General features: G+C 32.3%; 1 protein-coding gene across 1 annotated transcript in view; it reads left to right on the forward strand.

Moving 5' to 3' along the window:
• The first annotated feature begins 6042 nt into the window (after positions 1-6042).
• The window catches only part of LOC125867540 (respiratory burst oxidase homolog protein E-like), a 16594-nt gene continuing 11432 nt past the window's right edge, over positions 6043-11204 (forward strand). The window contains exons 1-4 of the mRNA XM_049548080.1: positions 6043-6732; positions 6866-7025; positions 8319-8367; positions 10518-10631. Coding sequence (XP_049404037.1) covers positions 6228-6732; positions 6866-7025; positions 8319-8367; positions 10518-10631 — 828 coding nt within the window. The 5' untranslated portion in view covers positions 6043-6227. The remainder of the gene's footprint in view (positions 6733-6865; positions 7026-8318; positions 8368-10517; positions 10632-11204) is intronic.

The raw sequence follows: 11204 nt of genomic DNA on the forward strand, positions 1-11204 counted from the left end.
AAGAGTTCATAAATGATCATAAGGACCCATAAACTTGAAGTAAAATAGAGGATAAATGGTTGGACTTGTGGAAAGGAAGGTTTCCACAATCAACCCACATACCTCAACTTTGGAGAATCCTTGATGAAGATTGGAATGGAGAATTGATGCTTGAGATTGAGTCTTGAATCCGGAATTAGAACTTGAGATGTTTGAATTTGGTTGAAGATCTTGGTGGAATTTTGGAGAGGGATTAGTGAGTGTTTTTGAGTGTTTTGAAGCTAGAAAGAAATATAACTAAGTATGGGACAATCCTTTTTTTTATAAAAGAAAAACGTCCCAGCCGCTACAGTAACGTAGCTCTCTGGAAATTGCAATTCTGCCCGGACAGGTTTTACGAAAATGATCATAACTCCTTCATCCTAACTCGGAATGAGGTGAAACCAATTGCATTGGAAAGATAACTCGAAGGGCTTTAATTTAATAGGTAGTGGCCCTTCCAGTTTTTTGTGTTCTAAGAGATATGCCCCTTTAAAGTTGACCCTGAAAATCGCATTTTTTGCTATTTTTGAATTTTGATACTGTTGCTCTAAAAGTCGGGTTAGACCCATTTCCCACTCAATTTGACCCCTGAATAAGAGTATGAAGTCGAATTTCCGAAATCATGCACGGATTTTGAGATATATGGAAATTACAATTATAGGTATTTCCGAAGCACATTTTCGGGCATTTTTGGGGTCGTTTCACAAGCCATAGTCATACATTGATCTACAACTCATGGATTGGCTTTACAATAGCCATATGTTTCATTCTAAGGTTTTTGATCTTCACCTTGTAGATTGACTCGGGGATCGTGGATTGAATTACTGTATGTAAGTCCAGTTGTAGGTCCCTCTTCCAGCTTAGTATTTTCTTCATATACAAGCCATAAATGGAACATACCATCATATTTTGCCTCGTGACTTAACCAATTATGCAGGGTCTTGGTGAGATATTATCTGAATACTTACACAACCTGATCTATGGTTCATGGTTTGATCTATCACTTTTTTCTGACAATATTCCTTCTTTTTCTATTTTTAGCCATTTTGACATCTAAAATATACTAAAAACATTATAACATGAAAATACATAAAAACAAGCGTAAGAACATATTAAAATTCACGTTTAAGATATAAGATGTGCCTTTCCATTCAGTGCATTGTCGAAATGCACTTTCGTTCGCCGAGTTGGCTTAGTTCATGAGCCAACTCGCTGGACATTTTGGCGAGCTAGAAGCTCACTCGGTGAGTCACTGAGTAGCTTTTACGAGTTCCAGCATTCCTTTTCTCCAAATTTCTTTTCAACTTTTATTCTTCTTTTCAATTGTAATGTCCTTGCCTTGTTTTTGAACCTTCAGGCTGGACATAAACAAATTAACATCATTTATTAACACAAAATAAGCATCGAGGACACTAATGCATTAAATAACAACCCCTAAATGAGTCAAATTTCCGACTCATCAATTCTCCTGTTGGATAGAATAAAACCAGGTCCTTTGTTTTCTTCAAATATCTAAGGATTCTCTTAACAACCTTCAAATATGATTCATTTGGACAAGCTTGGATTCGTGCACACATTTGAAAACTGAATGCAATGTCTAGTCTACTAGAAATAAGATACAACAAGAACCCAATTATACCTCTATACATGGTCTCATTCACATCCAGACAAAGTCCGTCAGCATCCAGCTTCGAATTGGTTCCCATAGGAGTATCAATTGGCTTGGCATCCATCATGTGAAATTTCTTCAACAACACTTTGATGTATTTCTCGTCCGTTGCTGAGCTTGATCAGATTCTTCATTCTCACCTTCAGAATCTACATTGTCAGTTTGAACTGCATCAACTTGTTCGACATTGTCTACCAGACCAGGTCCCTCATCAGGTTCTTCGTCTTCATCAGCTTTTTTAAGATTGTTGGTTTCTTGAGAAGGGTTTTTTCAGCAGGTTCATCATTCAAGTTGTTCCTCTGAATGTGAAGCATCTCTTCAATCTCTGAATCTTCTTTGCTCTTTAGATTCTCAATCCTACAAGACTCATCGAGCATCACATGGATACTTTCTTCAGTGCGTAGTGTATTTTTGTTGTACACACGATAAACCTTGTTTGAAGAAGAATATCCCGCAAATACTTATTCATTACTCTTGGGATCAAATTTCCCAAGATCTTCCTTCCCACTGTTCAAAATAAAGCATTTGCATCCAAAGGCCCTTAGATAGTTGAGTTTGGGCTTTTGACTGTTAAGCAATTCATAAGGAGTTTTGTTTAGAATAGACTTGATTAGATACCTTTTGGTCACATAACATGCAATATTCACAACTTCAGCTCAAAATTTGCTTTTTCTGCTTCAATGATGATCTAATCTACTTCCCTTTTAACACAGACATCACAAGCTTTGTCATTTGCAATTTTATATTTGGCAGACCACGAACCAAGTCTCTTCACAAAAGTCTTTTGTGTCATAGATTAACATTCTCACCTTGAGAACTAAGGCAAGTGAGACTATCACTATGAGCAATAGCTAGATCAACAATATACATGTTCTTGTATCTCTTTGCTGTCAAGATCACCACCCGAAAGATCAAGTTTGTGACCACACATTTATCTAATCAGAACTTAACTCGATTTTCTTTATCACAAATTTGTGAAACACTTAGAAGATTGTACTTCAACCAATTGACATAGAACACATCTTCATGGAGTGTCCACAAACTTTCCAATCCTGCCTACGCCAAGAATGTACCCTTTCTTGCTATTGCCAAAAGAGACACCTCCACCTTTTTTTAGTTTTCTCAGGCATGTGCTTTGAGAATCCACAATTCATGAAACAACATTGGTTGCTGCTAGTTCCCCTCACCTACATAACATATCACTTGTTAGCCTTGGGAACCCACTTGAATCAGAGTTCCTTGTAGGTAGATAAATGAGTGATAAGAAAAAAAAATTGTCCAGTAAGAAAGACTGGTTTTCTTCAATTAGGACCAGAAGCAGGACCAAGTCCCTTCTTTTGCTTGTTTCTCCGTTTAGAATAGTTGGGAAAACTTTCTTCATGTTTTTGTTAAAATTGAAAAGCCCTTGGTCATTTCGACCACAATGCAAACAAAGCAAATTATCGACAATAGAGACAAATTTGTTGTGGGGATTGTAAGGATAATCTATTTTCATATAGCCTAGACCTCTTCCACCATTATGTTCCTGATTAGTGAGATTTGAAAGCTAGTTGGAGGAAGCAATCCATTTGAGGGATTTGTTCAATTCTTCTTTCACACGAATCAGGTCCCTCTCTAACTAAGTATTCCTTTCTAAGGTCATTGAGAGCTTCGCTTCAGCAGTGTTTAACCCTATTTCCAATTCATATTGCAAAATGTTTGCCTCACTTTCTCCTTTTGAAACCCTTATAATGATCCCTTTTATCTTTTCCCTTTAATTCTAGATTTTTAGCTTCTAAAACAACCATTTGTTCTTCCATATAAGATATTTGGGTGACTAAAGCAATTTTCCATCTTGAAAGATGTCTAGGTTGTTGTTCAAGATATTCTTCTTAGTGATTAGCTCACTGATTGAATCAATTAGTACAACAACTAGCTTTCTCAATTTACTAATGGAAAAGATATTCAAGCTTTCCTTGAATTCAGATAGGGTTACCTCTTCAATAACATCATTCTTCTAGACAACCTCATTATACTGTTGTTGAGGTTTGGGAACAAGTCTTGTGATTTCTCCAACCTTCACATCGATTGTAGGAATGTGAGAACCATCAAGAACAATATCTGAAGGCTCACTATCATGAGCCATCATATAGTCATGCATGCGAGTATTCCACCAATGGTAGAACATGCCATTAAATAGAGGTGGCCTAATTGATGATTGACCTTCTTCTAGATTTAGTGGAGCTGCCATTCTCATATGAATCTCTCTTGGTGTTAACCTGATAGAGAGCTTAGGCTGTGATACCAATTGATAAAATGGATGTGTCCACTAATGGTCACTAGACCAAGTCCCTCAATAGAATAATAGTGTAGAAAATAAATAACTTAAAGTAAATCAAACACAGGGAACTTTACGTGGAAACCCCCTTGTTTAAGGGAGGAGAAAACCACGACCTATACTCACAGGATTTCAACTCAAACTCCATTTCACTCAAAACGGAGCAAAGCTTCATATTACAAACTCTTATAACCTAGGAATTAAACTCTTAATCTCTTTCCCCTTACTGTAACAACTCTACTACAAAGGAAACTACGCAATAACTCTATTTCCCACTAAACCATAACTCTAGTTGATCTAGACTTCAAGAACCCAACAAGGCTAACCAACTACAGATCTCAAAGATAAGAGAAGAAACAAGAAGGGAATCTACTACACCCACACATCAACTAACTTAGTTGACACTCTTAGGCAACTCTACCCAAGAGAAGATCAAATCAATGATGTAAAGAGGCTTATGACTAAAACATAGATGATTCGACTAACTAACTCTAGTTAATCCGACTCAAACTAAAGACTTAGACAACCAACTAAACTACTATCCTTTATAACTTAGGAGTAGATTTACAATAAAAGAACACAAGACACAAAGCTCAAAATACAACAAACGATGCTTCAGCACTCCATCAGGTCCCTTGTTGAGTATGAGCAGTGCTCTTCCTTGAAGATGACTCTTTCTTTGTGAGCTTATGAATTTTCAGATTTCAAAAGTTTATTTTCCAAAACTTGAGTTATGTCATTGGAGGAAAAGACTAATATAGAATGGACACAAACCCTTGGAGTAAAGCCATTGGCTGGAAATTTGCTGCTCTACAAAGACGTGCACCAACCACAATATATTTGACAACTTATAGATAATTATCTTTTGTCTTTTTTATGTACGGAGTCTTTCCTCAACCAGGTCCCTTGTTAGAATCCGAAGTTTATTAAATCATCAAAACTTCTGATCAGCTTCAAAATAACATTAGTTAATTTCAAATGGTTGATGTGAACAAATAACAAATGTGGATCAAAGTATCACCGACTAACTTGGAATCTATCCAAGGACAACCGTCTGAAACTCATGGCACTGCTATCTCCAACAAATCTAAAAGATTAAAATAAAATTTTGGAAATAGATTTTTAAAAAAAAAATAATTAATGGAAATTTGGAACAAACAAAGAGACAAGAACCCTGTCATAAGCAAAGATTGCCAAGAACTTCATGAGAAAATTGGTTTCTTGATTAATTAAAAAGAATATATTCTTCTTGAGAATCATTTTCATCAAAAGGAGAATTTACTTTACTAACTTATGTGCAGAAGTTATTTACTATTTTTTTTTGCAATTATCTTATATTGTAATAACTTCAGATTATTTGCTCTAATAAATACTTATTTTATTACTACATTCTTACAATTCCAAAATTCATCAACACACTCTTCAACTTGTTAATATTATTATTGGTCATTAATATATTTTTCCTATTTTCCACTCACTGGCCAAATTTCGGATAACATTTTCAAAATAATACTATATTTTTAAATTTTAAAAAAATCATAGAAAATAACTTTCATCATATCAAGATTATAGTACATATAATTAAATGAACAAAAATGACTACTGAATACGGATTTTTATTGCTGGGACTTTTAAACTAGCTATTAACTAATAAATATTTTTTAATTTCTCTAATCTCATTGTTTATCGTATGCCATTGTTTTATTATTTATGTAAAGAGAAAATTACAAATAAATAAGTGAAAATAAATAGAATGTCAGGAATTGTTTCTCTAATCTCATTGTTTATCGTATTGTTTTTTCCACTCACGATTGTCGTATACAAAAATCATATGGAACTGTTTTGTCCTTAGTTAAAAATCTCAAATTTAATATTGAATATGAAGAAATTCTATTAGGAGTGTCACACTTAAATTAATTTAGTATACAATACACAATTCGATTTTTGAGCAAATAAGACACTAGGTGAGAAAGGAAAAATAAATTATGATATATATATACTAAAAGAGTCAGTGATGCTAGCTGTTACGAAAACACAAGGCTGCTAATATACATTCTTCCAAAAACTTTACAAAGTACAAACCCACTCCACCTGCTCTTTCTAAAAAGAATTTCTCTCTCTTGCATGAATGAAAATGATGAAAGAGCAAAACCAGAAATCATGTTGATCAGAGATCAGTTATTTTAGAACACAGAGAGGAAGAATTTTATTTTTTTTAAAATGCAGTTAATGTCACTTTTGAGGTCATCTCCAAGGAGCAGCTCCAATTACAGTCGGCACTTTGATATACCGGAGACAGAAACATCGGAGCATGTTGGTGGTGCAATGTTGCCTATTTTTCTCAACAATTTACAGAATAGTAACAATTATGAGAGAGACTTGGTTGAGGTGACGCTACAGCTCGATAACAATTCCTTTGTTTTGTGTAGCGTAAAACCAAGTCCAGATCACAAAATCCAAATTGAAGAAGAAAATTCTCCCAGGAAATTCTCGTATTGGTTAAGATCACCGGAAAAGGATGATCAAAATCAGACGAGGGAGATGAAATTGAAAGTGGTGAGGAATAAATCGAGCACTGAGCGAGCTCTTGGAGGATTGAGATTCATAAGTAAAACGAGTGGAGAATGTGATAGTAATAATGATATTTGGGGAAAAGTTGAGCGTCGGTTCAACGCTTTGGCCAAGGATGGTTTGCTGACAAGAGAAGATTTCGGTGAATGCATTGGTACACTACTTTCAAGTCGTTTCAGCTAACTGCCTTCTTTTCAACCACTCTGTTAAAAAATACACTAAATAGTATTTACGTTTTATAATCATATATATGATATAGTTTTTTAATTACACGTGACATGGTGTAGGAATGGGGGATTCAAAAGAGTTTGCGGTGGGAGTTTTTGATGCATTAGTGCGAAGAAGGCGACAAAAGATGGCAAGGATTAGCAAAGCAGAGCTTCACGATTTCTGGTTGCAGATTTCTGACCAAAGTTTTCACGCCAGGCTTGAGATTTTCTTTGACATGTATGTCTCTCTCTCTCTTCTATGCTTTTTCTGGTTTCCATTGTCTTCTTCTTCCCCAGTTTCAAAGTAAATATTAATGCTGCTAACACGAAAGCTTTATGTCCTCTTATGTTAAATAAAATTGGATTCACTTCTTTTTACATTGAATTTTAATTTATCTCTATTATAGATACACTGATAATGACTGACCATCTTCTGTATTGGGAAGACGTGGCGGATTTGCCTAAAATCTTACCTCCACCAAATTTATGTACTAACTATTTATTCATTTCATCCAAAAACACTTGCTATAAAAATGGAAAAATAAGATTCCCAAAAGTATATAATGTAGCGAAAATAATTATTTGGTTAATAGTTTGATCTAAAAATGTGTTGTTATCGATAGTTTGATCTGAAAATATTTATATAGTCAATAATTTAGTTTTAAAATATCCATATAATTACATAATTGGTTTAAAATGTCTTTTTTTCTAATAAATATATATATATATTTTTTTTTAAACACATTTTTTTGGTAGAATTTTAAACACATTTGATTCCTAATAAGAGCACAGCTATTTTAAAAAACACCTATTAAAATCATTTTAACGAATAAATAATCTTTTTCAATTACATATAATTCCAAGACACTGGCCTTTTTTTTCTGTTTTCCTCTGTGTCTTTCATGTTACAAATTTGACTTGAATTACACGCTTACCTGTTGCTCCCTAGTCCCTCCCAATATTAATTACTATTGTTTCTTTCATGTTACAAGTCAGACTTGATATACACGTTTACCTATTTACTAACTAATTTGGTGCAAAATGATTATACACACAAGTTTAATCTATAAAAGTAAAGCTGGAATTTAAGATCATAATATATATATATAGAATATCCAACAGTGTGTGTATATATATATATATATATTGCCTTGATTACACGTTGATGTAGCGTTTTCACCGACTTGCCTCATTTCCAAGTCAATAACACACTGTTTACATCTATTCTAGACACAATCTGAGTTCGTAACTATTCATTGTTACTGTTTGTTATGTGATACCATTCGCTTTTCAAAATTTAAATTATAGTAATATTTTAAAATGTATTTTTTTTATCATATTGACAAAAGAAAATTTGTAATCCTTAATAGTTTTAATAAATCTAACTTTAACTATATGAGTTGATCTAATTAATTTTAACTTAAAAAAATTAATCTTAATCTCATAAAACAAAAAGTAGTATATAAATTGAGATGGTGGAGTATTTAATTTTCAATTGATGACGATGTAAATATGCATATTTTGATTATAGGGCTGATAGCAATGGAGATGGAAGAATCACGAAAGAAGAAGTTCAAGAGGTAAGATTATCATTGGTTCAACTTTCTCAATCAAAACAAATAGGGTGAACTAATAAAAAAAAAAAAAAGAGTGGTTCAGTTTTGGTCAAATTGACTAATTTCCGTCTAGAATGGGGGCAACTTAAATAATTTTTTTAAAAAAAAACAACTTGTTCTTCAATCTTCTAATTATTGTGAAAGTTTGAAAAGTCTGAACAGCCACTAGTATTTCAGAAACAATTTAATTTGTATCCAAAGATATCACTTTAAAATAAAAAAAAAAGCGTCTACAATCAAGTTAGTACTATTAGGGGTCGTTTGGTGTAAAGGATAAGTACAAATAATCTCGGGATTAAATTATAGTATCACTTAATTTGTTGTTTGGTTGGTAAGTTCGGGATAACTTATCCCAGGATTAATAATTAGTACCGGGATAAGTTATTCCTTCCCATGAGTGGTATAGTAATTCCGGGATAACTTATCCCGGGATAAAATAGGTAAATGACAAATATGTCCCTTTAAATACTTTTTAGGGAAAAGGGTCTGATATACCCCTCAACTTTGTCATTTAGAGCTGATATACCCCTCGTTATGAAAGTGGCACATATATACCCCTACTAATATACAAATGGCTCACATATACCCTTTTCCTCTAACAGAAATGAAAAAAAAATAATTTTCGTTGAATTTTTTATTATTTAAAAAATATAAAATATAATCCCATATGAGTATATTTAATCCTACTCAAACATTTTTTTTTTTTTTACTTTTTTTTGTTTTAATGACTAATTTAGATTTATTATTGTGATGGTCAAATTTATTTATGTTTCACTAATATTCTTGTAAAAATTATTATAGATGACCAAATTTGTTTCTTCAAATACAAAAATTAAATTATAATATAGACAAAAAAAATAGTTTTAAATTATAATATAGCCACAAAAAAATATAGTTTTAAAACACTAAGGAATGAAAGAAAAAAATAAAATATGAATAAGAAACTCTAATAATTATAATAAAAAAAGTCAAAAAATAATTTATGTATGAAAAAGATTAAAATATACCTTGAATTTTGCTGGAAGAATCATATATACACCTAAATAATTTTTGAGAAAATTAAAAGTAAAAAATATAAATTTAAAACTAATTTTTTCACTCCCGTTAAATGAAAGGTATATGTGAGCTCATTATGTAACACTAGGGGCATATGTGAGCCGTTTGTATAACGGTAAGGGTATATATGAGCCACTTTCATAACGAGGGGCATATCAGCTCCAAATGACAAAGTTGAGGGGTATATCATGCCCTTTTCCCTACTTTTTATACACCATTTTTCACATTTATGTATATTTACATTTTTTAATACCATATATAATAATATTTACTACTCCTTATTTTTATGATAATCATACATATTTTTCTATTAAAAAATTACACTATATAAATATAATTTTTATTTATGAATTTATTTGACTAATTCTTATGTTTATTTTATTTTGATTTCTCATAAATTTTCTTCTCTTTAACAAACTTAAGAGGGAAGTTCTATTTTTAAGCTAAATAAGAAAAAAGTTATATTTTTAAATACACATGGTACTTATCACGGGGATACATAAACAAAATATTTAAGTTGAATAAAATAAAAGTTTTATTTTAAAAAATGAATAACTAAAGCTCGCAAAGAAAAATTTAAAAAGTTTAAATAAAGTGAAGGTAATTTTGTAAACAAACAACTTGTTCTTAAAATTTATCAATATATAATATTTTAAATACAACAAACGAAACACTCAATAAGAAATAATCTCAGGACAACTTATCTCATCATAACTAATCTCAACATAACTTATCGCATCATAACTTATTCCATCATATCTCATATTCAAACCAAACGAATTGCATACAGTAAGTATGAGTACAAAACTTGATAAAGAACGCAACCCACTGCTTCATCATTAACCAGAGATCTCGGATTTGAGTCTTGGGTATGGAGAAATTCTTGGTTGTAGCACCACCCTTGAATGAGTCGGTGCAATTTGAATTTAGTTGGAGCTCTAATGTTGGCACTGAAACCAAAAAAATGAAAACTTGATAAAGATGGTAGGTAACTTTAAAAATCATTAGATTGTGAGATAATTCGTAATTTTATTTATATGTTTTTGTTCCTTGACCAGTTGATAATGGTGAGTGCTTCAGCAAATAAGCTATCAAAATTGAAGGAAAATGCAGGAGAGTATGCGTGTTTGATAATGGAGGAATTAGATCCAGAGGATGTTGGTTACATTGAGGTATGTTCCTCTGGCTTGCAAAGTGTGTTAAAAATAGCAACACTCAGGGCGTGTTTGGTATGAAGGAAAACATTTTCCGGAAAATATTTTTCAATTTTCCCATGTTTGGTTGGGTTAAATGTTTTGAAAAATGTTTTCCAAATCAACTGATTTTCCTCAAATTTAAGGAAAATGACTTTCCTTCAAAACTTAAGGAAAACATTTTCCAAAACTCTCTTCCAACTTCCAATTAAAAAAAAATTATTGAAAAAATCAATTTATTTGGTCCCTACCCTCAAACCAACCCCCCCAACCACCCCCCAAAAAAAATAATAATTTAAAGTTTGTTTTTAAATTCAATACTTTTACCCCACCCTCACCCCTACCCTCAACCCCTACCACCACCCCTCCCAAAAAAATATTAAAAGTTGTTTTTAAAAGATATTTCTAATTTCAATTTTTTATTTTTTTACACCCCCCACGTCCTACCCTCGCCCCCCCAGCCCCCTATCCCACCCCGTTCAAAAAGAAAATAATTTAAGTTTGTTTTTAAAAAATATTATTTCATTTTTTTACCCTTACCCTCGACCCCCC

Source organism: Solanum stenotomum, chromosome 6 (genome assembly GCF_019186545.1).
Source record: "Solanum stenotomum isolate F172 chromosome 6, ASM1918654v1, whole genome shotgun sequence".
Classification (NCBI taxonomy): Eukaryota; Viridiplantae; Streptophyta; class Magnoliopsida; order Solanales; family Solanaceae; genus Solanum; species Solanum stenotomum.